The sequence below is a fragment of the Megascapheus bottae genome, chromosome 14 (genome assembly GCF_031878675.1).
Source record: "Megascapheus bottae isolate mThoBot1 chromosome 14, mThoBot2.hap1, whole genome shotgun sequence".
NCBI classification, from domain to species: Eukaryota; Metazoa; Chordata; class Mammalia; order Rodentia; family Geomyidae; genus Megascapheus; species Megascapheus bottae.
In genome coordinates, this window is record NC_143522.1 from 13,439,730 (window position 1) to 13,467,334 (window position 27,605).

The following is a 27,605-nucleotide window of genomic DNA, read 5'->3' on the forward strand; positions in this document are numbered from 1 at the left end:
ATTTGAGTTACAGCATCACTTCTAATTTTCTGGTGGTTAACTGGAGTCTCATGGACTTTTGTGCCCAGATTGGCTTTAAACTAAGATCCCCAAATCTCAGCCTCCTGAGTGGCTGGCAATGACAGCAGTCTTTAGCAAGGCTGTAGTGTACAAAAGAATAGTTAATAGAAGGGCTGGGAGCATGGCCTAGTGGTAGAATGCTTGCCTAGCATGCATGAAGCCCCTGGGTTACAATTTCCTGGTATCACATACATAGAAAAAGCCAGAAGTGGTGCTGTGGCTTAAGTGGTAGAGTGCTAGCCTTGAGAAAGCCCAAGGACAGTGCTCAGGCCCTGAGTTCAAGCCCCAAGACGGGGGTGGGGGGGGGAAAGGAGGGGGAAGAAGAGCTAATAGGCTGAACAATAGAACTGTTCTGGGGTCTGGATGGGTGAATAATGAGACTACTTGAGTCATAATCAAAAATGGAAAAGATGTTTTATTGAGTGAGAAATGGCTGATGCATCAGGATGACACCCAAGGTGGGGACCTCAGAATGCCATGCAAGGCTGTCTCTTTGGGCTCCTTTTAACCCTGAAAACCACAAGAATTTTCCCTCCTGCCTAATTAGAGTATTTGAGTGTTTTACTTATTTCTTGGAAAACTGGAAAACAAGGCAGGAAACAGGTCAGAAACTATTTGGTAGCACAGTAGAAGTTGCCTCCTGCCCCCCACTCCCCACACCCCTGCTTCAGGTATGAGCGAGGCAAGATAAGTTCAGCCACTACAATCACTACAGGCCAGGCTGCATGAAATCATAGAACAGTAAAACAATACTAACTTTTTCTGGTAAAGGGTATGACTCATTACCTTCTGAAAAATACCTAGTCATATACAGCCAATACGGGTCATACAGAGCAAAAAATTGAGAACCAGTTCAAACCAAGTTTAACAAAGATAGCTACAGAGCTTTATGGTAGTGGCTAGCTGGAAAACCTGTAGCTTCCATCAATAAAATATTATTGGCATTACAAATAATATTGGCAATACTAAAAACTGGAACAAATTAAAACTAACTTGTTTACTCCATTTCAGAACTGTAATTATTTCTTGTAGGGAAAAGAATTTCTGAGGTTCTAATAATTTTTTTTCTTCCTAATAAGTAGATGCATTCATAGATTGGGGGTACAGGCTATCCAAAGAAGTTTTCTTTTTATGGATACATTTAGTACCACAACCTACTGCCATATGTGTCTACAAGACAAGTAGTATTTCAGTAAAGTAGTTTTCTGGAAGAAAAAAAAAGACCATCATAGATGGTGTTACTACGAATATAGAAAATTCAGACTGGTGGCATGGCTTGAGTAACAAGACTGGATATTCAGACTTTAGCCCCACCCAAAGAAAAAGAATGGAAAAATGTGGGGTGATATAAACTAGCACTTAGAGGCTTTTTTTTTTTTTTTTTTTCCAATCCTGGGCTTGAGCTCAGGGCCTGAGCCCTGTCCTTAGACTTACTCAAGGCCAGAGCTCTACCACTTGAACCTAGGTACTACTTCCGGCTTTTTTCTATGTATGTGGTACCGAGGAATCGAACCCTGGGGCTTTGTGCATGCTAGGCAAGCACTTTTAACACTAGGCCAAACTCCAGGCCCCGAGGCTTTTTTCTTTAGTATTAATGCATATTTAGCATTTATTCATTCAGTTTTCACTGACTCCCTACTAAACACTGGGCCTTTTGTTTAGGAATTACAGCCTCAGGGACAGGCAGGTATGGAAATTGACAGTTGTAATAAAAGTTTACTCCCTAATTATGTGAAACACAGAGGATGGGCTACTAACTCAAACTCCGGGGAGATTATCTTAGAGATGGTGGTATTCAAAAAGATAAGACTTCAGTCTGTGGAAGGCTGTCCTGTAGCTTTTTGTTTTGGCACCAAGGTAGTCCCTGTAATTCTCCTTTGGGAAGATGATATGAGTAAGTGCCTGTCAGGTCCAATGCACAAATAATTTGCCCTCCTCTTTTTACCTCTACTATGTAGACCTTGGTTGTGCTAAAACCAGTACCTATGTTTGTCTCAGATTTTCCCCTCAGAAGCCTCACTTGGTGGTTAGACTCGGTGACAACAGCTTGTTTCTTGGTGTATCTCGTTATCCACATCATTACTGTCCTTCTCTTACCTGGTGGTGTTTGTGACTGGACTTGGAAAGCTTAGGAAGTCTCAGCTGAGCTCTGGTATCCATGGCACCAGGGAAATACTGCTGTTGATGTAGACAGTTGATAAAAGAAAGAGAATGTAGACCATTAGAGATTTTTATCTTACTTCTAGACAGCATTCCTGGGATAGTGGACACCAAATGGTTGCATTCATGAAATGTTTTAAACTTAGCATTTATTTATTATCTGCTTGAAAATTTTGTCTGTTTTATTATATTAGTGTAGTTTTTATTTATTCATTTTGCCAGTCTTGGGCTTGAACTCGGCCTGAACATTGTTCTTGGACTTTTTCAAGGCTAGAGCTCTACCACTTGAGCCTCAGCACCATTTCCAGCTTTTTTCTATGTATGTAGTACAGAGGAATCAATCCTAGGTCTTTGTGCATGGTAGGCAAGCACTCCACCACTAGGCCAAACTCCTGGCCCCCATATTTATATTTTATGTGTATATATTATATATGTAATAGATGTTTCTTCATATTTTTAATCAGCGAAGGTACACATCAGGTTTGGAAACCACTCTTCTGTAGACAGTTTAGGTGGCTTGTGTACATTTTAGAAAATACGAATCAGGAAGCACTGATCTTTTAGGGCACACCCTTGAAATAGGCAAAAGGTCCTTGTTAGTGAAGGGTGAGTGGACAAACTCAAATTCTAGTGTGGGAGAATATTGAAATCCGATTAGGAACAAGGCAGTGAGTTTTGCAAATGTGAACTATTTAATAATAGCCTGGGTCCTAGGAGAAAATATAAAGGAACCAGGCAGTGGTGGTAGAAAAGCAACCAAATGCCTTATTAAAAAAACGTTTCAAATAGAAATTTTATCTTTTTCTTATTTCATTTTAATTGTAGTAGGAAAAGATTTCTTTCAAAGCATCTGGGCAGCATTGGGCATTTTTACACCCATCATTAGAACAGCGTGTGTGTGTGTGTGTGTGTGTGTGTGTGTGTGTGTGTGTGTGTGTGTGTGTGTGTGTGTGTGTGTGTGTGTGGTGACTATGTTATCATTAATGGTATAATTTTATTTTGCAAAGAGAAAAGTGTTTCCTGTTTTATCACAGCTTTCCCTGAGGAGGCCTGGTGTATTAATTTGCTGTATTGCCTCCTGGCTGTTCCCAGGCTGTTTTTCCTCTTCATCATGGAATTTTTAATGGCCCTCATTCCTCTTGGGAAGCATGTGAGGAAGAGTTCCTCAGGGAGTGCTTTCCTTTTTTCACATGCCTATAATTACTCTCCTTTAAGAGCACAAAGAGTCTGATAATCATGCCTGAACTATGAAGGTTCCCTCCTGCCAGGGTACTGAAGGGAGACTGCTTCTTTCCTAAACACTGCCAGTTGCATTCTATTCAGTGCCTGGAGTCTGCATGCCAGCAAGGCCTCCACAAGAGTCACATACAGCTCATAGGCCAGGACAGGGCAGTCTGTGAGTGACCTTAAGTACTTTGTTTTGTATTTCAGACTGACATAGTTTGACCTATCATACAGCTAAGATGGCAGAAGGGGGAATTTTGTGACTTTTGTACCTCTAATGGATTTATAGATTTAAGTGTTTTAGAGACACTGCTCTAGAAACACTTAAGTTTGGTGGATTTCAACCCTGGTGTGCACTTCTGGAGAAGCTTTAAAATCCGTCCACATTGCACCCTACCTCTAATATTCTGAGTTAGTTGGTTTGGGATGAGGCCCAGCATTGACATTATTTTAATTCTCCTCAAGTGACTAACATGAAGCCGGGGTTTAGACCTGCCTCCGTAAGTGCATGTGGTTTTGTAAGTGGTACTTGGTGATGGGCTTAACAGGGACTCTGGTTTCATAATTGGCACTGGTTCTAAGCTTCTATATTTTGAGCGCAATTCCTCAGTTCCTCATTAAGGAGTAGGGGGTGTTGGGAGAAGCTGCTGCTGGTGAAGTCTAGTGTTGCTGTTTGGCACAGTGTCCAGTGTGTACTTATTGACACACCGGGAGAGTCAAGGTCACTGGGGGATGTGGACAGTTGCAGAATTGGCTGCATGTGTGGATAAAGTTGGTCAACCAACTTTTCATTTTATTGTTTTGGTTGCTGGTTTGGAATTACTATGAGTAGTTATACTCAGTGTTAAGACTTGCTGCTGCTCCAACAGCAGATGGTGTGATTGGTGTTCTGACAGACGGGAATAGTGTTCAAGGGCACAGATTTGTGATGAGACTAGAGCTATAGGCAGCTTTCCAAAAATGAGAGATTGATTGTGAAGAATAGCTTTTCTTACCATTATCGCCTATAAGAAACCGTAGCTAGAACTTATCATTTGCTACATCTCTCTGTGTATTGTACAAGTCATGGTTTGTGTTGAGTGTTTTTTTGGTAGTTCTGAGTTTTCTCAGTTTTTTATGATATTTTCTGTATTTGGTAATGCACTACCTTTTTCTGTTTGTACTTTTAAGTTCTGAAATATCAGTGTACTTGTTAGTAGCATCTTTTCATACAGATCTTTTCTTTTATATAGGTAACTCTTTTTCAATTAACAAACTTTATTTTTGATCGGGAGTGTGGCCTAGTGGTAGAGTGCTTGCTTAGTATGCATGAAGCCCTGGGTTCCACTCCTCCGTACCACATACTTAGAAAAAGCCAGAAGTGGCATTGTGGCTCAAGTGGCAGAGCACTAGACTTGAATAAAAGTGCCCAAGGACACTGCCCAAGCCCTGAGTTCAAGCCCCAGAAAATAAAAAAAAAATCTTATTTTCAATGCCAATAAGGATAGCAGGTACAATCTAATACAAATATTACATATTTTCTTTAATGAATAAATAAAAAGTCTTGTGGTGTCTTCTATTTTTTTATCCATGAGTTGTTGGCATGGATACTAACATGAAATGGACCCACAGAAGAATCTTGACTTTACCTGGGCAAAACTTAACCTCTCCATTCCTCAATTCTTTATGTTTTAAGTAGAAAACTTTTCTTATTGGACTAATGGGGACCAATATGAACTAATGTATATAAATATTTTAGCAAGACTGGTAACAAGTATTATTTTGTGTCATGTAGTTATTTCCCTCTTCCGTCCTTAGGATGATGGGAGTATGGAGTCATTTGTTAGTAAGATGTCATACAGATTATTGAGGGTTTAAATGGCCTCAGATGGACTGTAAGAGGAGTCATTTGGACAGTGTTTCGGTGAAAAAGTGAGACCTTCCTGTCCATTAGAGAGCTAATAAATGATAGACCTAGCTCATTGTAATTCATTTTATCTGTTCACAAACGTTATGATCTGCATATCAGAGTTGGGTGCCCAGCTGGCTGTGCCACTTGACAAGGAGTTTCAAAGAGCAAGGAGAAGACTCAATTCATGCTATTAATTTTGACCTTTGGAGCCATAATAAACAGCCTCAGGTTTTACCCCAGGGCTTGGGGGAAGGGACCTTTTATTAGTCCTCTCTCTGGTGGGGATGCTGCCATGCACAGCAGCTTTTACTCACCTCTTTGGTGTCTTAGTTTAAGCCATGTCTAAGGAAGCGCTTTCACTATAATGTCTGTAGGCTTTCTGAACCTCACATTATATGGTCTTTTGTCCTCTTTTGGAAGGTCTTACGATATAACAGCTCTCAGCTGACCACGTCTTACTGCTTGTGTGGAACAATAAAAACATTTCCTTCCTGTTTTTTTTTTTTTCATTGTAATAAACTCACCTTTCCAAGTGATTTGAGATGATTCTGCTCCTGTGAGTGGCATGGCACAGATTCATGATATCCTTTATACCTTGGCATAACTGAGGGAGATAGATTAGGGTGTGCTTTGAGTTGGAGCCATTAGAAGTGACAGGGCCTCTTCCTGCTAGATAAACCACCTTTGTTTCTTATGGTAATTGTGATATTCAGGTTTTCTTTGCCTCATATTCCTGGTTCATAAGGTCTAGATATTTCCCCTCATGCAAGTCTATAAAAGTCTTTCCCCTACTAGATGTTTAATAAATGCCAGTTAACCTTGAAGATAAAAATCACAAGTGAATGAGGGGTTTCTCTACTTCTTTAGGTTTAATTCCCTCCTTTTACCCTAGCATTTGTCTTCTCTTTGATTACAGTTCACTGTCTCAGATTATTGGTTTCCCATTTGTAAATCAGTCTTCTTGCCATGCTACCTCTTGGGGCAGGGTCAGTCTTGGCTTATTTGTCCTGTATTTACCCTATTCTCATCCAGCACAGTGTTTTACATGGGACAGGTCCCATAAATTTTTGTTAAAAGTAATTGAGGTGAAAGAATTAGTTATTAAAGAAATAACTATAACATATAAGACCTTATAACATATAACTTATATAAGACCTTTGGTTCTTAGAAACATCTATTTCCTCCTGTTACTTAAAAAAAAGTACAACAAATAAATGTCTTCCTACATTGTTTGATTCTTAGTTCATACAAAAAAAAAAAAAAAAGAACTTTTCCATAGCTGTAAAGGAGAGATTTTTGAAGGTGAACTATTCCTTCAATTGCTTGCTATTGGCATATAAAGCTTTTCATTCCTTAGGAATAACTCTCAACATGTTTTTTATAAACCAAAAGCAGTCACTTCAGTTACTTTCTGCCAACATTGGTTCTATTAAACATGCATTTATTACTTGAAGTAACTTTTCCCCTAAAAGTACATTCCTGCCCTAGGGACATAGTGATCTGCTGAGTTTCCTAAGTAACACCACAGTTTGAACAGCTCACCTGATCTTTCCCTTCCCTGCAGTAAAAGCTCAGTAAAAATGTTATGCATTGATTTAAAGAATACACTTTCAATTAATAGTTAATCTTCAGCATTCACCTTCACACAATAAAAGTTTAGTGACTTTCTAAAGGAACTTTTTTTTTTCTCCCAGTCATGGGGCTTGAACAGAGCCTGGGTTCTGTACTTCAGCTCTTCAAATCAAGGCTACCGAGCTACCCCTTGAACCACCGCCCCACTTCCCCTTTTCTAGTGATTAATTGGAGATAAGAGTCTGACTTTCTTTAGTGCTTGGGCTGGCTTTGAACTGTGATCCTTAGCTCTCAGCCTCCTGAGTAGCTAGGATTACAGGCGCGAGCCGCTGCCACCTGCCTGGCCCTAAAGGAACAATTTTTTTTTCTTTGCCAGTCCTGGGGCTTGAACTCAGGGCCTGAGCACTGTCCTTGGACTTTGTCAAGGCTAGAGCTCTACCACTTGAGCCATAGCACCACTTTTGGCTTTTTTTCTATGTATGTGGTACCGAGGAATTGTGCCTGGGTCTTCTTGCTTGGACTTTGCCACTAGGCCCAACTCCCAGTCCATTTTTGTTTGTTTTCTTTAACTCAGTAATTTCATTAGTAACTAGATGTCATTAGAATTATCTGAGAAAAAATGTTTTGTTGTTTGGTTTTTGTCCGTCATGGTTCTTTGTCAGTCTGGGCCTGGGTGCTGTCCCTGAGCTCTTCAGCTCAGGCTACTCAGGGCTGGCTTTGAATCTTGATCCTCAGATTTTAGCCTTCTGAGTAGCTAGGATTAGGGACAAGTTCTTTGTTTTGTTTGTTTGTTTTTGTGGGTCTTAGGTCTTGAACTTTGGGCTCTTTCCCTGAGCTCCTCAGCTATAAGAGTAGGCTACCACCCTACCCTTGAGCCAAGCCCCACTTCCTCTTTTCTAGAGGTTAATTGGAGATAAGAACATCAGGTCCTTTTGTGCCCTGGCTGGCTTTGAACCTTTGATGCTCAGATCTCAGCCTCCTGTGTAGCTAGGATTACAGGTGTGAGCCACCGCCCGGCTTAGGGACAAGTTTTAAAATAAGCATTTTATTGATTCTGCTCCCACTTTTGCCCAGCCTATTAAATAAGGATGTTGGTGGGGCATGTATGTTTTGTAAACACTTCTTAAGAGTCTTAGCAACCATTTGCCACCACAAATGAGGGTGATACTTTAGACATTGGCTTAATTTGTACAATATACTTAACACTAAATAGCTAAAAAGCTCTTCTGAAGCTCTTACTAGTATTTCATTTCTCAAATGAGAAAAACATATCTTTTTAGGTTGTAAATCTGAAACCAGAAAAAAGTCCTATTGGTATTCAGTCCTAATACTTGAGAGTCCAAGGTAGAAGAACGGAGAGTTCAAGGCCAGTCTGGGATACATAGTGAGTCCAGTCTCAAAAAAAACCCCAAAAGCAAAAAACCCAACAACCAAAAGTAAACAAGAAACAAAACCAAGAATTATATCTTTTGTCTTATTTGTGCACTTTGAATGTGTGTCTTCTCTATATCTTAATAGGGTAGGGTAGAAAAATAATATTCAATCTAACATTCAAATGTACTCAAACTCTAAAACATGTTATTCTGACCACTATGAAATAGCTTTCCAACGTAGAAGTGGCCTTAAGAAATGTTGGAAGAGGAAAGCTTTTTTCTTTTCTTTTCTTTTTTTTGCCTGTCCTGGGGCTTGAACTCAGCGCCTGAACACTGTCCTTGGGCCTTTTCCTCAAGGCTACCACTCTACTTGAGCCACAGCACCACTTCCACCTTTTTCTATGTATGTGGTACCAGGGCCACACTCTCGGCCCTACCTTCCTTATTCTTACCTGTCTTACTGGTAGGAATAAATCCTAGTGGAAACTGAGAAGCTATTATTGTAGCTAGTAGGAAGACATTTGAACTAAGAGTTCAGATATATGGGTCTGTCTAGTTGTGAGTTTTCTAGTGGTCAACTGGAGATGACTCTCATGGACAATTGTGCCCAATTGGCTTTGAACTGAAATCCTCAGATCTCAGCCTCCTGAGTAGCTAGGATTACAAGGGTCAGCCACCAGTACCCGGACAATGACAGCATTCTTTAGCAAGACTATAGTGTACAAAAGAATAGCTAATAAGGAGGCCAGGAACATGGCCTAGTTGTAGAGTGCTTGCCTAGCATGTACAAAGACCCGAGTTCCATTCCTCAGTACCACATACATAAAAAAGCTGGAGGTGGTGCTGTGGCTTAAGTGGTAGAGCTCTAGCTTGGAGACAGTGCTCAAGCTCCAGGACTGGCCAAAAAATAAATAAATAAAAGATTATTTAGATGAAGCTTGCTTTTTTTTTTTTTTTTTTTTTTTTTTTTTAGATGGGTCATAGGGCTTGACAGGGCCTGGGCACTGTCCCTGAGCTCTTCAGCTCAAGGCTACCACCCTATTCTTGAACCAAGCCCCACTTCCTGTTTCTAGAAGTTAATTGGAGATAAGAGTCTCAGGTCCTTTTGTGCCCGGGCTGCCTTTGCACCTGGATCCTCCGATCTCTGCCTCCTGAGTAGCTAGAATTACAGGCGTGAGCTACTGTGCCCGGGGTGGGGTGGGGGGGGGGCTTTTCCTTAATGAAGAAGGTGATTGGAATGATATGGTCTATGCAGTTTGTTTGCTTGTGTGGCTACAATGAAACTTGAAATTGTTTTGTGAAGAGAGCGGAATGAAGGAAAGTGACAGAAGAAGGTTGATGGAGAAAAATAAGTTTATAGGCATTGAAATGCCATAGTGAAATTCATAGGTGTTGAAAGGCCATAGTGAAATTCGGTAATAACAATTGTGATAAAACATACTTAATGTTAAATTTGGCATTTTAACTACTTTCAGTGTTTTTCAGTTGACCATTTGATTTTTAAAATTTTTATTTTTACCATTTCTGTCCAACATGTACCTAATGAGGATCATTGTGCTTAGGTTGGTAGATAAGAAAATTATAAAAGAAGTGTAAATATGGTTCCTGTTCTCAAGATTCCTGTTCTTAATCTTAAGGAGATTAAGCCCCATTAAGGAGGTAAGATGGATGTACACCAGTCAAATAATGATTCATGGGAGGTGAGGCTTCAGGTGTTCAAGGAAAGCTTTGTGTAAAGGTGAGACTTGAATTGGTCCTTAATCAGGGAGAGATCTGTCTAGTTTGTTATTCAGTTAGTCCATCATCTCTCAGAGAATCTTTTACTTTTCCAACATTGAAGATTCCAGTGTATTACATGTAGCTGAAAAGCAGAAGCTGTGTATTGTTCAAACGATGCAATGTATTAGCATGTAATTAATATTTTTATGGTTATTTGTGTGTGTGTGTGTGTGTGTGCGCGCGCGCGCGCCAGTCCTGGGCTTGAGCTCAGGGCCTGAGCACTGTCCTTGGACTTTCTCAAGGCTAGAACTCTACCACTTGAGCCTCAGTACCACTTCCAGCTTTTTTCTATGTGTATGGTACCGAGGAATCAAACCCAGGTCTATGTGCATGCTAGGCCAAACTCCCAGCCCCGTGGTTAATATTTTTAAAAGTCACAATTACTTTGCTTGTGATGTAGACTGGAAGAAGGGTTAAATTTCCTATTAAAGTTCTATGCAAATATCTTTCTTCATGGAGCATTAAACTTTTTAGTATGTCATCACTTGGAAGTAGATATTTCATTAGTGAGTTTAGAACAATTTTGGTTATAGTTTTTCTGAAAAATAATTGTGCAAAAATCAGCATGTGATGAAACACACTGCATTAGTTTTGAATGTTTACTCTGAAATCAGGTAAAAAGTTTAGAGTGGTGGTTTTTATGGATTATGATTAATTCTGATATCCATGTGTCAATACTCTGTGGCTGACATTGGTGTCCTTTTTGTTAGTATATGTATGCGATGAACTAAGGAGTTCATCTGGGAGTCACAAAGTTAAAACCATTTTTTTTCTTCTCATTTTTGTAGACAGGGAAACATAAACTGGGGATCACCATGTACACGTGACATCAAGAGGAAACGGAAGCCTGTGGCTACAGCATCTCTATCTAGCCCTAGTGCAGGTGATTATTTGCAGCTTGAGCACCTACTGTGTGCTGGAAGCATAATTATATCTAAATTATATCTTTTTGTTTATTTGTTTACTCTGGACTAGGCTTTTTCACTCACTGCCAGCACTATAACTGCCACTGCTCTACCACTCTACCCCGCCTCCAGTTATGACCTTTTGCTGACTTATTGGGGATAGTGATCTTGAGAATTTGTCTGCCTCTGTTCTTTAGTTCTCAGCCCCTGAGTAGCTAGGAATATAGGCTTTGGTCACTGGCACCTGCCTTGTTTTATGTAACCCTTTTGATAAGGTAGGTTGTTTTGTTTCCATGTTACACAGGAAAATTGGGCTATTAGAATTTCCCCAGTTCTCTCTGACCCTAAAATCTCTGCTTTTTCCACTTTGTCACATGGCTTTGTAGAATTTTGAAACCTGATATTGTGTCAGCAGTAGCTGATAGTAGCTCTGCCAAGAAGATAGGTCTGTGTTAATGAAAATCAAACTCATAGGCAGTTTGGTTAGTAATCAAGAAATCAATGTGGGTTATTTTTTTTTATTAACTTGGATAAGGAGGTTTAATTGACATCTAGTTAATAGCTGATATATTACTAAACAGCTAAACATTTTATTTTCTTATTTAGTGAACAGTGTAGTATTTCACTGGACATGATATTTTGAATTTAGAAGTCAGACTTAATTCTTTCAGTTTTCTGTGCAAAACTAATGCTATTTGGTAGAAGCTGAAATGATGGGGACTTTTTGGTAGGAGGTAGTAACCAAGAGCGGACATAACAAATTTAGATTGCTGGAACCATTCATTTCATGAACTAGATGGGGCTTCCATGGCTGTTTACACAGGTAGATTTTTTAGTTATACTGTGAAGATTTATGTACTTTACTGATTGTGTGTCATCAAGGACATGAGTAGGTATCATAAATTAGTATCATAGATTATTTTCCTTAGAAATACAGAATGGATAATCCTGATCAGAAAATCCAGAATGCTTCAGAACCTGAAACTTTTTTTAAATTATATTTAAGTAGTTGTATGAAACAATTACCATTTAACAAATCTACTTATGAATATTATGTATTTTGATCAACATTACTGAAATCATTTTTTTTGGTCGGTTGTGGGACTTGAACTCTGGGCCTAGGAGCTGCCCCTGAGCTCTTTAGCTCAAGGGTACCACCCTCCCACTTGAGCCACTGTGCCACTTCTGATTTTCTAGTGGTTAATTGGAGATAAGAGTCTCAAGGACTTTAGTACCTGGGCTGGCTTGGGCTGCCTTTGGCTTTGAACTGATCCTCAGACCTATCTTCCTGAGTAGCTAGGATTATAGGTGTGAGCCATCACACCTGGCTTCCTTTTATCATTCTTCCTCATCTCTGAAACTTTGTACAGCATGTGAAATTGTAAGTGTAAAATATAATACCTGGACTACATATAACAGGTTGTCACTTGCAATATGAGAACTGGAGCAGTAAAAATATTGTATAAAATTATTTGCAAGCTGGGCCTGGAGTTTTGCCTAGTGGTAGAGTGCTTGCCTAGCATGCACAAAGACCCAGGTTCGAGTCTTCAATACCACATACATAGAAAAAAGCCAGAGTGGTGTTGAGGCTCAAGAGGTAGAATTTTAGCCTTGAGAAAGTCTAAGAACAGTGCTCAGGCCCAGAGTTCAAGCCCAGGACTGGCAATATATATATATATATATATATATATATGCAAGCTGTATTTATGAAACACAAATGAGAATGTTGTATTTGAACTTGGGTCCCATCTCAAAATAATTCATTTATGCAGGTATTCAAAAGCACAAAAAAATCCCCAAATATGAAATGTTTCTGGTCCAAGTATTTTGAATGAGACATACTTGTACTAAGTATTATATATTTCTTACCAGTTGATAGTAAGCCTCAAGCAGATATGAAATCCATCCTCCTTTCTTTTGTTTAGTGAATTATAGCATATTCTGAAATTGACCTCTTTGAGCTATGTTTGGGATGGCTGCGTAATGGGGAATCATATTAAACAATCTTGATCATAGTCCTAGTAATTATTACATATTTTTGAAGTACTGTGTGAAAAGTACTACATTTTTATACTTCATTATTTTTCATGTAAAGCAACAGATTTATTGGATTAATGTTTTTTTTTAAATCCCATTTACAGATAAGAAAAAAATGAAGCTTAAATTAGTTTCTGAATGAGTTTACTTGTTGATAAATCCTAAGGTTAAGATTAGATCCAATTCTCTATTCTAGAATTATCCTTTTGGGGGGGCGGGGGTTCATGGGGCTTGAACTCTGCCTGGGCACTGTCCCTGAGCTCCTTAGCTCAAGGCTATCGCCCTACCCTTCAGCCAAGCCCTACTTCCCATTTTTTAGAGGTTAATTTGAGATAAGAGTCTCACGTCCTTTTTTTTTTGTGTGTGTGTGTACTGGCTGGCTTTGAACCTTGATCCTCATGTCTCAGCCTCTTGAGTAGTTAGGATTACAAGCGTGAGCCTGTATAGAATTGTTCTTTTTATGCTAAAGATGTTCTGTGTTTTTATCTACAATGGAATTGATCAAACTGACCCCTATCCAATTTCAGGATCTCATCCAGTTGCTGATACTAAAGCGTTCTTACCTTTGTGTTCTTTTTCCTCCCTTAATACCTAGCCTTCTACTTTTAGCTGCTCTTTTTTTTGGGGGGGGGGGATTTTATAATGTTTATTTGTATTTTGATCTGTGTCAAGGTATCTTCAAAGAGAGGATAAGATTCATGATAGAGAATCTATATTAATAATAAAAACAGCTTAGATTATACATTTGGAATTTGCTTATAGTGTGAAACAACAAAGTCATTTTAAAATGTTCCTTGTTATCGATGCATAAAATTTATGTATAATAAAAGTTTTTCCTTTTCTTTTCCGACTTAAAGGAGTTGTAACTGAATTTTGACCTAATGCCTTAATATTAACATAAAATAAGAATCACCTCTGTCTGATCAAACTTTTGCATCCAGTTGCTGATACTAAAGCATTCTTACTTTTGTGTTCTTTTTCCTCCCTTAATACCTAGCCTTCTACTTTTAGCTGCTCTTTTTAAAAAAAAAAAAAATTTTCAGTAATGGAATACATGTACATGCTAGGCAAGTACTCTGTCCTTAAGTACACCAGCCCAGTTTTCCATTCTTTATAAGAAAAGAACCATTGGGAAGAGTTTAAAAGGCGTATTCCATATTAAAATTTTTAAAATGTGCCAGGGAGCGGCATTAAAGAAGACATTAGCTTTAAACATTTTCCCTGTGGCGCTAACTCCTCCTCTCTCACTTGTTGACTAGGCCCTGCTACACTGAGCATTTTCTTTCTTTTTTTCCCTCCCCACAACCTAAGTGCCCCGAGGAGGTGAAGGACATAGCCTGAGCCCGTGCCATCAGTCAGTAGAACAAATGGGCTTGCTCTGCCTAACGTCGGGCCATCTCGGATTCCACCTCTTTTATAGAAATGAGTGATGAAGAGAGGTGCGTCCTGCTTTGCCGCTGTATTAATACACATCAGGGGCCAGCTCCTGGCAGTAAATCACGCTGCTGCATACATCTGTTATCAGCTCTTCACCAGTGTGATGAACAAGACTGCAGATAGAGGCTTCCTTGTGTCATTCTTTATAGGATTTTCCTAAAAGAATAAATAGCTCAGATCTCTGCCAACACTCTGCCCTGTCATTGTGATGAATTCAGCTTCTTTCTTAAACATGCAGCCACAAATCTTTTATCTTTCCCCTTCCCCCATTGGTAGAAACTTTTGAGTGGAAATTGAACTGAATTTAAAAAATATTAATAAGGAATAGAGAAGAATAGGAAGAAATGGTGATAATGTCTTTGTCTTTTTGTTCTAATAGTAACAGAAGGCCAGGGAAAAGAACCCCTTCATTGAGTCACTAAGTAGACCCTTCTTAGAAGTATAGCACCTTATTTTCTTCTTCTAATCTCCTCTTTCCTCCCCTTTATGGCTTAGCATGCAAGTGTCTAGTGCATAGAGCTATGCTCTGGATCTTAGAGAATAAGTGTGCAAATCTGCTTCTAAGAGGGATTTTCACAGCAAGTCTGTACCTCAGGATGTAGTGAACATGCTGTTTGTTCTTTTAGAATGTTCAGAGGTTGGTAGCATAGCTCAGTTGATAGAGCATCAGCCAATGACTGAAATGGTCAAGTACTGAGTTCAGGTATTGGTCTCAGACCTGAAAAAAGAATGCACTTGGCAAAGAATAAAAAGAAAAAGACTTTCTCCAGATATTGAAGCAAAGCCCCTGTAAATAAACACATGGATTGCAGATGGAAACTGGAGATCTTGAGATAATTTTCTTCATCAGATGATAGATCTGAACCAGTTCTTCATAAAGTAAGCATAAAGCTTTGAGTATAGGGGAATTGGGACAATCAGAGATTCTATTAAGAGGCTAGATTATTTGGGGGTATTCCGTAAAGCCTTTCCTCACGTTCCTTTCCCTGTGATAGGATTTGTGACCTTAGAGTGTCATTCAGAAAGATTCTTAACAGTTAATCTGTTAATTAGTCACCCCAGACTCTGAACATCAGGCCAATGATGTTAGTTAGGGGTACGTTCAGAAGAGCATAGTTTTCTTCACTGATAAACTCCCACCATGTTACAGAATACCTAATACATAGAGCAGGTTCCCTAGATATTTGCTTTTTAGATAAACTAAAGTTGAAACAGCATTCCTAGGTGTATTATTTACATGGGAAATCCTGAGTGACTATAAAAGAACATATAGGAGATATATGAGATGTAAAGAGAGTCTAGGTAATAGCCATGTACCATTTATCTACATTAAGGGGGGAAAAATACTACTTTAAGGAAAAAAAAAATAGGGCTGGGAGTTTGGCCTAGTGGTTAAAGTGCTTGCCTAGCATGCATGAAGACCCGGGCTCGATTCCTCGGTACCACATATAGAAAAAAGCCAGAAGTGGTGCTGAGGCTCAAGTGGTAGAGCTCTAGCCTTGAGAAAGTCCAAGGACAGTGCTCAGGCCCTGAGCTCAAGCCCAGGACTGGCAAAAAGAAAAAAAAAATACTGGGGCCGGGAGTTTGGCCTAGTGGTAGAGTGCTTGCCTAGTATATACAAAGACCTGGGTTCAATTGCTTGGTACCACATACATAGAAAAAAGCTGGAAATGGTGCTGAGGCTCAAGTGGTAGAGCTCTAGTCTTGAGAAAGTCCAAGGACAGTGCTCAGGCCCTGAGTTCAAGCTCCAGGACTGGCAAAAAGAAAAAGAAAAAAAAGGGAGAGGGGGGGGAGGGAGGGAGGGAGGAAGGAAGGAAGGAAGGAAGGAAGGAAGGAAGGAAGGAAGGAAGGAAGGAAGGAAGGAAGGAAAGAAGGAAGGAAGGAAGGAAGGAAGTGTTAGGGTTTTTAGCACTCTTTGCCTCCTGACCAGCAGGAAGGGTAAAGAGAACACGCCCCGACTAAGACTAGACCAGGAAAGGATAGGACCGGCTCGCTGCCTTCACCCAGCCCTCCCTTCTCCAGAGGGAAGACACAGACACACCTGGGAGAATGTCGCAGCAGACTTGTTTAATGGGAAAACACCAAGGGCTAAAGTAAGAAGCAGGACTGTCCTATTAGCATAAAAGTAGGCAGGACAGGGGGAGGTAGGTGCTGTCAGAGAGGGCGGCGGGGCCAATCCATGGATTCGGTTCTAGGTAGCCTTATTTTACATCACCAACCACAGCCAAACCTCCCAACCAGGAGATTTGGATTTGCAAAACCAGGAAGTGAGCACTGGGCCATGAGGTAGGCCTTTTACCCTTGATGTGACATGCCCCACAAGGAAGGAAAGGAAAGGAAAGGGAAAAGGAAAAGGAAAGGGAGAAAAGCAAAGCCCACTATGTTCATTGTTTTTGTCCTGGTCCTGGGGTTTCAACCAGAGCTTGAGCACTGTCTCCCTGAGTCTTTTCACTCAAAGCTGGAGTTCTTACCACTTGAGCCACAGTTCCACCTCTTTTTTTTTTTTTTTTTTTTTTTGGGTGGTTTGTTGGAGATAAAAAAAATTCAGGAAACTCAAGTGAGCCAGGCAAGGTGGTTCATGGATTACTACTCAAAAGGCTGACATCTGAGAATCATGGTTCAAAGCTAGCCTAGACACTAAAGTCCTAAGACTCTTATCTCCTGTTAATCACTAGAAAACAGAAAGTGGGGCTGTGGCTCAGGGGTAGGATGGTAGCCTTGAGCTAAAGAGCTCAGGGACAGTGCCAGGCCCAGAGTTCAAGCCCCATGACCGCCCCCCAGAAAAAATATTGTGGGAACTTTCCTGCTTGGGCTGACTTTAAAAAAAATTGTTACTGTAAAGGTGATGAACAGAGGGGCTGCATTTAAAGTCAGTAGGTTAAGATGAAGTAATAAGCACATTTCTTTTTGGACAATGTCACCCCTTCCCTCATATCACCCAGCTTTTCTTTCCTAACGAATCCATTACAATTTGGTGTAGCCAAAACAGAGCTCAAGAGTTAGCAAAGATGTGCATTTCTAATAGGAATGAAAAATGGCACAACACTATAGAAAACTCTGGCAGTTCCTTGGAAAAGTAAATATAGAATGGTATATGATCTAATAATTCTGCTTCTCCATAAAGAATGAGAAGCAGAAAGTCAAATAGATACTACTATACCTATATTCATAGTGGTATTATGCACAGTAGTCAAAAGGTATAGACAACTCAGATGTCCATAGACAGATAAATGGATCAACAGAATGTATACATACACAGTGGAATATGGTTCATCCAGAAGACCTATATTACTCAGAAACCTGTTCAATGCAAAGAAATTCATGTTTGTATATGTTTATGGCTATGTATGTAACTCTGAAATGAGCTCTGGGTCTGCTTTTAGATTTTCTGAATTTTTTTCTTCTGGTTACATTCCTGGGAGAAATATTGGACTACAGGGTAAAATCTGAGCTTTATTATGTGCCACTACATTTTAATGCATGTTTATTCTTAGCAGTGAGAAGTAATGATGGTGGTTTGTACTAATTACTGCATCAGGGTCATTTGGAAATGTGAAGCAAATGTTTGGTAGTGTGGCAAGCATGAGGCCCTGGTACTGCCGAAGGCGGGAGGGGAGGAGCAGGGAAGAGGAAGGAGAAGCAGAGACAGAAAAATCTGGTGTCTAATACTGTATAGTTGAGCATGTGAATGCTCAATGAGTGAGTTTTTACTGCATTGTGAATTTGTGCTACTGGATTTACTGGTTTTCTCAGATAGTGAAATGCTTAAAATTTGCCCCTGTTTTTATAAAGAAAAAAGAAGAACCACTTGTATGTGAACTATTAGGATTAAGGACATTTTAATGTTACATGTCTCTCCTAATTCTTTTCTCCCGGTTTTCCTTCTATGTTGACTGCTATACCCAGTTCACATGGAAGTGATGGAGCCAGTTCCAGCAGCCCCACCAGCAGTGCAAGTCCCACCATCTCCAGACTCTGAGTGGTTGATCAGGACTTCTGCCATCAACAAAACCACTGACTCAACTACAGCTACGTTTTTTAAGACACCACAAGAGAAGGGCCCTGGATGCAGCTAGAGACACAGTCACCACAGGACCTGAGACTATGTGTGCAGTCTCTGCTTAGCCTGGCTGTCCCATTCTTTCACTTTACTCATGGCTGAGGACTTGTGCACTGAAGAGAGTCAATATTGTGGGAATCTTTCTTTATGTCTTCTAATTAGTAAAGTACTGAGGCCACATTTTTTTTTCCCAAGAAGGGATGCCTATGTTATGTCATGTTTGTTACATTAATGTTATCCCTTTACCTACAGCTGCTTTTAGAGAGCTGTTGCGTTTTTGCAAATGTTGTTTGTTATTCCTGAAACACTAGAAGAGGCTTTTACATATATTTTGTATAAAGCTTTTAATATTTGAGGAAGTCCCAAATTTTCTGCCAGTTTCAATACCTAATTCTTGAATGGAGCTGTGATGAGGCTTGCTGTTGTTAGACCTTGGTTTATGCCAAGTGCCAGTAACATATGTAAATCAACGTCTCAGTTTGTGTCTGCAAAAGAAAAACTAGCAGCATGGCCTTGGGAACTTCATGTGTGCAGCTGGTCTAACAGGACCACCTGCAGCTGCATTGCACCACCCCTCATCTCCAAAGTTGTGTTCTACTGAAAGAGGACGTTGTCTATGCATACCCATTGCTGTAATGACATGGAGACATGATTTAGGTGGGCAGCAAATTTAACATAGTGGATGATGTCTTATCTTTCAGGTCTCAGTGTAAGCCTTATGTCCTTAGTGGAACTTCACTGTTACTTACTGTTAGAGATCAGCAGAAATGGACACTTTTATTTTAATAATGGTTTTCTGGGACCATGCTTTGGAGAGGAAAAAATGTCTTTGACATGCCTTTCTACTTGGTGTGTTCATGACTGCTCAGCTGCATGTAGAGTTATATATACAGTCGTGCCTGAAGTTGGATGCTACTTTGTCAAAATGAGGAATAAGTGACTGCTGGGAGCTGCTGGAGAAAAGTGACATGCTTTCTCAAAAGTATTGTCAAGAGTGTCATTCAAGGACCTGGTTGACAGAGGGTTCTTTTTTTGTATGAACTGAATGCTTTTACTCTGAAACACATGGAGACTGTTAAATGCTCACTGTTGTCATCACCTGGGAAAGGAATGTGTGCATGCACACTTGTTTTAATGTAGGTGTGGGTGGTACCGTGCTTCCGTTCCCCAGAGTGGGATTGTCCCTCCTGCGCAGAATGTAATTAATGGCGTGTTGCTTTACTGTGTTCTCTCTTTTAAAATTACAGAATTTCATTGTCAATGAGGTGATCAGGTGGTTGGGTATGACTCTTGTCATTGTTGGCCCTCACAAGGAATGTGGTGGAGGCTGGGGCAGAAGGAGAATATGGGGTGGGAGAACAGTGGTAAAGCCCAAGCATCTTCAGAATCACCTCGGGCCTCATGAAGGAGGTCCCGTACTGGTGGGATGTCAAAATTCCACTTTTCTTTCCTGTGAGCTATATCCACAGAGGTACTCCTGTGAGCTCTACTGAATTGTCACAATAATGAAGGTAGGTTTTGTTGTTAAATGAATTCCCACCTAATCCCCTATTGCACACAGTTCTAATAATCTTGATTGGATTTAAGGAAGAAAACAATGAATGATTCTGGTTTTCTTTGTGTTAAAGAATTTCTGCATTGGCTCATGCAGAAATTGTTCCTCTGACCAAGGCCTAGTACAAAGGTGTTCCAGCATCTTTATGTCATGTTACCTAGTCTGGTTTCCCATGATTTAAAACCTTAATTATGAGCCAAGAGGGTGGCCTAATCGTAGGGTGCTTTCCTAGCATGCACAAAGAAATCCCTGGGTTTGATTCCTTGGTACCACATATACAGAAAAAGTTAAACGTGGTGCTGTGGATCACGTGGTCAGTACTAGCCTTGAGAAAGCGCAGGGACAGTGGCCAGGCCCTGAGTTCAAGACCTAGGACTGGCAGAAACAAAAATACTTTAATTACATTTATGTATCTCTGTGAAAATATGCCATTTTATACGATGAAAACAGAATTGAGTGATTTGCTCAAAAATCACATGGCAGCCAGGACTGAAATCCTAAACTTTCAGACTTTTCTGCATTTGGGTTATAATCTGTTATTTTTTTTTTTTTGGTAGATTTGAGTCAGTCTGAGACCCATGTTTTTGTGGGAGCTTTCCATAAATGCTTATCTTTCTTGAGCATGCTTTTCTATATATTTTTAATACTTTTTAACAAGGATTATCCTCAGAATGCAACATCGAGCTGTAATAAATGCAAATAAAATTAGTTGCCTGAGAGACTAGAATATTAAAACACACAAATACCAACCAATTCAGGGTTGTAAATTATACTTATCATTTTAAGGTGCTAGATGTTAATGCTTAAGGAATTATTAATCAGCCTTGTTGATTTTTTGTATTAACTATTTCCAGAGGCTAAGTGTACTTAAATTTTTCAGTTTCTTTTTTCTAATGGCATGGTGATTAGTGTCATGAATTAAGAAAAGTGAGTTACCTTTCAAAAAAAGGTATAGCTTTACAATCAGGCTGTGTACCCATTGTTGAAGAAACTGATGGTGTTACATACGTAGAGGATGAGGGTTGAGTTCAAGTGTTTGACCTGCTCAAAAGTAAAACAAACTGTGTTCTACTGTATTTCTAGTTTTTTTATTCATCCCAGGTGACTAAAAAAAAAGTGTCCACATCCTACTTTTGTGGATTTTTTTCCACAATGGAATAAAGTCAAGACAATAATGGCTTACATGAAAAACTTTCATAAGTTAGTTTTCCTTACCAGTTTAAGGGGAAGTAAGATGATTTTTCAGGGCTGGGAGTTTGGACTAGTGGTTGAATGCTTGCCTAGCATGCATGAAGACAAAGGTTCAATTCCTTAGTGCCACGTACATTAAAAAAGGCTGAGAGTGGTACTGTGGCTTAAGTGATAGATCTCTATTCTTGAGAAAGTCCAAGGACAGTGCTCAGGCCCTGAATTCAAGCCCCAGAACTGGCAAAAGAAAAAAGAAAATATTTTTCAAATGCAGCTTTCTAACAGGGCAACTTCATTTGTTTCAAAATTCTTGTATTGTGTTTTGATAGCAACAGAACGGTTTAGTGGCTATTTATGTCATTAAATTTGAGTGGGGCAGAGTAACTTTTTGATTGGAAGATTAGAAAATAGTTCATACTTTCAACTGAGTAACAAAAATCAATTGCAGGGCCGGGAGTTTGGCCTAGAGGTAGAGTGCTTGCCTAGTATGCATGAAGACCCAGGTTCAATTCCTCAGTACCCCACATACATAGCAAAAAGCCAGAAGTGGTGCTGAGGCTCAGTGGTAGAGCTCTAGCCTTGAGAAAGTCCAAGGACAGTGCTCAAGCCCTGAGCTCAAGCCCAGGACTGGCAAAAAAAAAAAAAAAAAAATCGCAATGAAGGATTTCACATGACCTTGTTCTACTGGACTGTGAAATAGGATCTAACCATTTGGCTGCAATAGCATTGAAATAAGTCTTATCTGCTACACTTACCAATGGTACCCTTTGTTAAGTATAGCTCAACATGTAAGACAAGTAATTAGGTATGGATCCTAAAAGGATTAAGATTAAGATAGAGCTTTGCTTTTTGAGATTTGAGACACTGTGTAATATCTGCACATCCTCCACAGCCTATGGTAGTCACTGATGCCACTTAGATTTTGGGGTTTTGGGGTTTTTGTTTGTTTGTTTTGTGTCAGTCATGGGACTTGAACTCTGGGCCTGGGCATTGTCCCTGAGTTCTTCATGAAGCCGCTGTGAGTTGAGAAGGTGACAGTTGTTGAGATGAAGGAGCTGGTGTGATTGTGTCTGACTCATTTAAGATCTTTGCTTTAACATTATGGCTGTGGTGTGAGCAACCCTGGGGAGGAGGGAAAGACTGTGTAAAAAACAAAAACAGCTTAGCCTTGAAGCTCTATTCAGGGTCCTGTGTATTTTGTGAAACTTGTTTCAGCTAAAGTGTGGCCTGCTCTAGCAGCTGTTGATAAAGAGTTGGAGGTGTATTTCAGAGCATGTTGTGGCTCTCAGAGTGGTGTGAGGGATTGTTTAAGAAGTTTGTTCTTGTCAACTGCTTCCTTTGCTAATGCTGGATCTGCTAATTGTACTTGACTACTTTCTTCTCTTGTTAAGACAGCAGCATTTACTGCTGATAGTAACAAATCAAAATGTTTTCCTATATCCTTAAAAAAATTTTAAAACAAAACAGACAAGTTAGGTGCTGCTGGCTTACACCTTTGTTCTAGCTACTCAAGAGGCTGAGATCTGAGGATCGCAGTTCAAAGTCAGCGGGGGCAGGAATGTCTATGAGACTCTATCCAATTAATCACAGAAAACAGGAAGTTGAATTGTGGCTCAAGGTGGTAAAGTAACTAGCCTTGAACAAAAGAGCTTAGGGACAGCCCAGGCCCTGAGTTCAAGCGCCCGGACAGAAAAAAGAAAAATCAGCAAAGTTGAGTGTGGTGGCTCGCACCTATAATCCTAGCTAGTCAGGAGGCTAAGATCTGAGGATCGAGGCTCAAAGCCAGCCGGGCACCAAAATCCATGAGACTCTTCTCCAGTTAATCACTAGAAAACTGGAAGTGGCTCTGTGGCTCAAGGGGTAGAGCCAGTAGCCTTGAGCTGAAGAGCTCAGGGACAGTGCCCAGGCCCAGAGTTCAAGTCCCATGACCAACAAAAAAAAAAAAAAGGAAACTTTGAAATAGCACAAGATGGCAATGGTAGGTTGTACAGCTGAATGCTAAGTGTGTTGAGATCTGAGATCTATGAAGATTCTCAGCCTAGAAGCAACAACATGAACAAAAAGATGCGCAGCGTAATTAAAGAGTGGAGTTTAAGGTTGCTTGTAAGTTCAGTGAATTAATTATGACTAGAAGAACCTATTTTCCTGGATGTAGACAAAAGTACCAGAATTGAGGACTAAAAAAGTTTCAAGTACAGTACTGAAGAGGGAAGAGGTACATGAAGGAAGCAACCTTGGTGAGGCTGGGAAGTAGGAAGTTAAAAGGAAAAGAAAGGACCAGGGGTTGTCCCTGGTCCTGGTGGTCCCCTAAGCTGTCAGCCTGCTAATCCAGAGATGGATATAAGGTAGAGGAGACCCGGCAAACGTGTAACAAGCTTTCCCGGGTATTGGTTATAGACACTGACCCACAGTTAGAGATGTATTAACAAGCCGGTATCATCCTATGGTCCGGTGGTGTGATAGCTCCTCCTGAAGTTAAGTCTTTTGTATATGACTCTTTGCAAAAACCATTAAACATCATTATTTCGCAGATTTTCCCTTGGCAGAATTCTGAAAGAGTGGAAATACTGAGAAAGGATGATGTATATAGTGGTAGGGAATGATTTTTTTAATGGGTAGACATGCTAATGATTTTTTTTTCCTTTTTGCCAATCCTGGGGCTTGCACTCAGGGCCTCGGCACTGTCCTACGGCTTTCTCTCAAGGCTAGCACTCTACCTGAGCCACAGTATCACTTCTGGCTTTTTTCTGCATATGTGATACCTAGGAATTGAAGCCAAGGCTTTGTGCAGGCTTAGGCAAGCATTCTACCACTAGGCCACACTCCCAGCCCCAGCTAATGAATTTTTTAAAATTACCTTGGGGTACATAGCAGGTGTACAGTAACTCCAGTTGTACTCATGATACTCTGTTGACAGTGCTTCTTCAGAATATGCTACCTTAATCTTAAGAGCTTTGAAAAAAAATGGCATTTCATTATCTGTTACTGGACTTGTTGCCAAAACTTGTGGAGCCAAGTGTCCACTTTCCTTCTGTATTGTGAGTATTGTGATATCTGCCTTCACTTTATGGTGGCTTTTGATTCTTATTTCAATGTTAAAAATACCTCTAGCCCAAGTTCTATCAAAATGCCTTTTAAGCCAGGCGAGGGTGGCTCACGCCTATAATCCTAACTACAGGTGGCTGAGATCCAGAGAAACTTGGTTCTAAGCCAGCCTGTGCAGAAAAGTTGGATTGACTTTAACCTCTAAAAGGCTGAGCTGAAGGCATGATTCGAGTGGTAGCCAATTGAGTAAGCAAGGGTTAAGGCCTGAGTTCAAACGTCAATATTGCCCCCACCCACCAAAGAAGCCTTTTTAAGACACTGTTAATTAACATTTTCTTTCCTCAAAAGTTCAGATGCTCTGGGCACGGTGGCTAACGCCTGTAATCTTAGCTACTCAGGAGGCAGAGATCTGAGGATCAAGGTTCAAAGCCAGCCTGGGAACAAAAGGACCTGAGACTCTTATCCAGTCAACCTCTAGAAAATGAGAACTGGGGTTTGGCTCAAGCTTAGGGTGGTAGCCTTGAGCTGAAGAGCTCAGGAACAATACCCAGGCCGAGTTCAAGCCCCATGACTCCCCCCCCCCCAAAAAAAAAAAGAAAGAAAAAGTTCAGACCCTTGCAAATTTCTCAGATATTTTCAGTTGAAAATGAAAGAAAATGTCAGAATGTAAATATGGCCATTTCATCATTATATACATAATATATTATTTGGGAGGTCTTTGCCCCGTGGAAAGTACATTAAGACCAAGTAAATTGATGCCACTCCTAAAATCCCAGTAATAACTAGAGTTTCTTGATGTTTATCTCTGCCAGTGCCTCTTCTGATTTCAGCAACTTTTGCAAACTGGTCATTCTAAAACCCTTGCAAGCCCCACCTCGCAACCCCAGCAACTAATGTCACTTCACTGGGGCCCATAAAAGCCCTTGGTAGAACTTCCCACATTTACAGATCCTCCCATAAATACTGCCTCACCTCTTTCTTCTTATAAGCTTGAAAGAATCCTATGTCCTATCCCCGTCCTCCTCAGTCCGTGCCATGTACAGTCTAACTACAGTCTCAGTCCTGTCACATATAGTTTTGCACCTTAACATAGTCCAAGCCATTCTCTTCTGCCTACCATTGAAGTGTACTGCCTTCCCTCCACTCTTGTCTCTTAATTCTGCAACCCAGTGAAGCAGTGGTTTTTAACCCTGGCTACACATTAGGATCACCTGGGGAGCTTTTGAACCATCTCCATTCCCAAACTGTTCCACAGAGCAATTATGTCAGCTGAGGGAGGAGTGGGCTTGAGTCCTTTGAGAACTTCATCAGAGCAGGAAACCCACCCTCTATCCTCACTACCACTGAAGTTGCTGGGTTCAACAGCGACTTCCAGCTGCCAAAATTTAATCCTTGATTTGATCTTTATGATACTGGGATTGTGAAACCACTTATTTTTTTAAGTCTCCCTTTTCCACCCCTGATTTGTCTCTTTTTTGTTCTTTGTTTCTACATGCAGGCAGATTGGTTTATAGGCCAGTCCTGCACCACGGACTACATGTCTTTGACTCTACTCCATTATTTCAATTAACATATGCTAATAAGTTCCTTTGACATACTATCTTAATACAGTAGCTTGAAGGACAGACTTAGAGTGAAGCACTCCATTAATAATTATTGTAAACACTAAGGACAGCCTACTCAAGGCCTCTGCTCATACATCCTTCTCCTACAAACCCACTAAGAGAACAGATACTGCTAATCAGAATCCAAGATGGATTGCCCTGTTGACTAATGGGTAGAGCTGCCATTCACAGTCAGTCAGGCTTGTGCCATGGATCTTTCTCTTTCCCAGAATCCTGAACTGAGAAGATGATCCCAAGTGCATTTCTACATAAAAAGGCCTTCCATCAAATGTGTTTTTTAGCCTTAACTTTGTGTGCCTGGATTTGGCTCTAGGTGATGAGGCAGATCCACTTTTTCACACTATTTTGGTCTCTACATTGGATCCCATTTTTTTTTTTTTTTTGCCAGTCTTGGGGCTAGAACTCAGGGCGTAGGCATTGTCCTTTGGCTTTCTCAAGGCTAGGGCTCTACCACTTAAGCCACAGTCCCACTTCCATCCTTTTCTGTGTATGTGATACTGAGGAATTGAACCCAGAGGTTCATGCATACTAGGCAAACACTCTACCACTAGGCCACACTCCCAGCTCCAGATCCCACATTATTAAGAAAACTTTGTTGTTTTAGGCACTGGCCTTGCTACTAATAAAGTACAACTTCATTTCCCACCTCACTGTCAATCACTGCTTTGCTGCCTTGGCTCTGGATATGTGCTGTCTCCTCTCAGAAGGAACCACTAGTTTCTGATTTAAAAATTAGGGCAGGAAATACTGTTGTATGATACTGTAGGAAGAAGCAAGACGGGTTATCTGAAACTTCTACTGGGGGGTTGGATAAATTCCTTCAACCCAGGAGCATACTTAAGGTGCTAGTCAGCCAGTATAAAGAGCAAAGGTCCTCTAGAGCCATGGCTCTAGTCGCTAACATTCACTGAACCCTGACACTGAGCCTGGTTCCTTCCTGGTTCCCTCTCTAGGGGAGAAGCTAGTTGCACTAAAACAAGATATTTAGGTCCCTTACATGTACTCTTTGAAACCACTAGGCCTTTTCACAGTCCCTAATAATGATCATGAATGTTTACAAAAGGATTATTCTGTGCTATCTGTAAGCTCTTCAACAAATCCAGGGTAAGTGCTTTAAGCAAAGGACTATGCTTACAGTGAAAGATTAACTTGCTCATTGTTGCAGAGGTAATTCAAGTCTGCATTCAATTCATGATGTCTGATCTCAGCTAGAGTCTCTTTGCATAATGTAAGTGAATTGGGGGCCATGCAGATAAGAACAACCCCATGGGTTACTGTGCAAGGGTAAGGCCAGTTGTCTGGTGAAAGGGTTTATCCACACATCCTTGTTCCTAATGTGCTGTTCCTCTGTCCAGCAGTTGAAGGATGTTCATCCCCTCTCTGGTCTATATCATCAAAATGAAATCAGAAATTTCTGTAATGTCTTCTTACAACAATATGCATTGTATGTAAAAGTGAGCAGACCAAGAAAAAAGTCAAGACAAGTTTCTAAACCTATGGCAGTCAAAATGCCTTGTCTCAACTTGTAATCACAGCACTCAGAAAGCTGCGGTAAAGCCAGGCGCTGTGGCTCCATGCCTGTAATCCTAGCTACTCAGGAGATTAGGATCTGAGAATCACGGTTCAAAGCCAGCCCAGGTACCAAAGAACGTAAGCCACTTATCTCCAGATAAATACTAAAGAGTGGAAAGTGG

At 40.4% G+C, this 27,605-nt stretch overlaps 1 protein-coding gene across 10 annotated transcripts in view; it reads left to right on the top strand.

Moving 5' to 3' along the window:
- Gpatch2l (G-patch domain containing 2 like) overlaps positions 1-19,763 on the top strand; it is an 86,218-nt gene extending 66,455 nt beyond the window's left edge. For 5 of the 10 annotated variants that reach the window (XM_090344545.1, XM_090344548.1, XM_090344544.1 and 2 more), the window contains exons 9-10: positions 10,848-10,942; positions 18,345-19,763. In XM_090344545.1, coding sequence (XP_090200671.1) covers positions 10,848-10,942; positions 18,345-18,514 — 265 coding nt within the window. In that variant the 3' untranslated portion in view covers positions 18,515-19,763. Of the gene's footprint in view, positions 1-10,847; positions 10,943-14,312; positions 14,447-18,344 lie in introns of those variants that run through there. The other 5 variants (XR_016537577.1, XR_016537575.1, XR_016537576.1 and 2 more) reach the window with 4 other exon arrangements.
- The last annotated feature ends 7,842 nt before the right edge of the window (positions 19,764-27,605 follow it).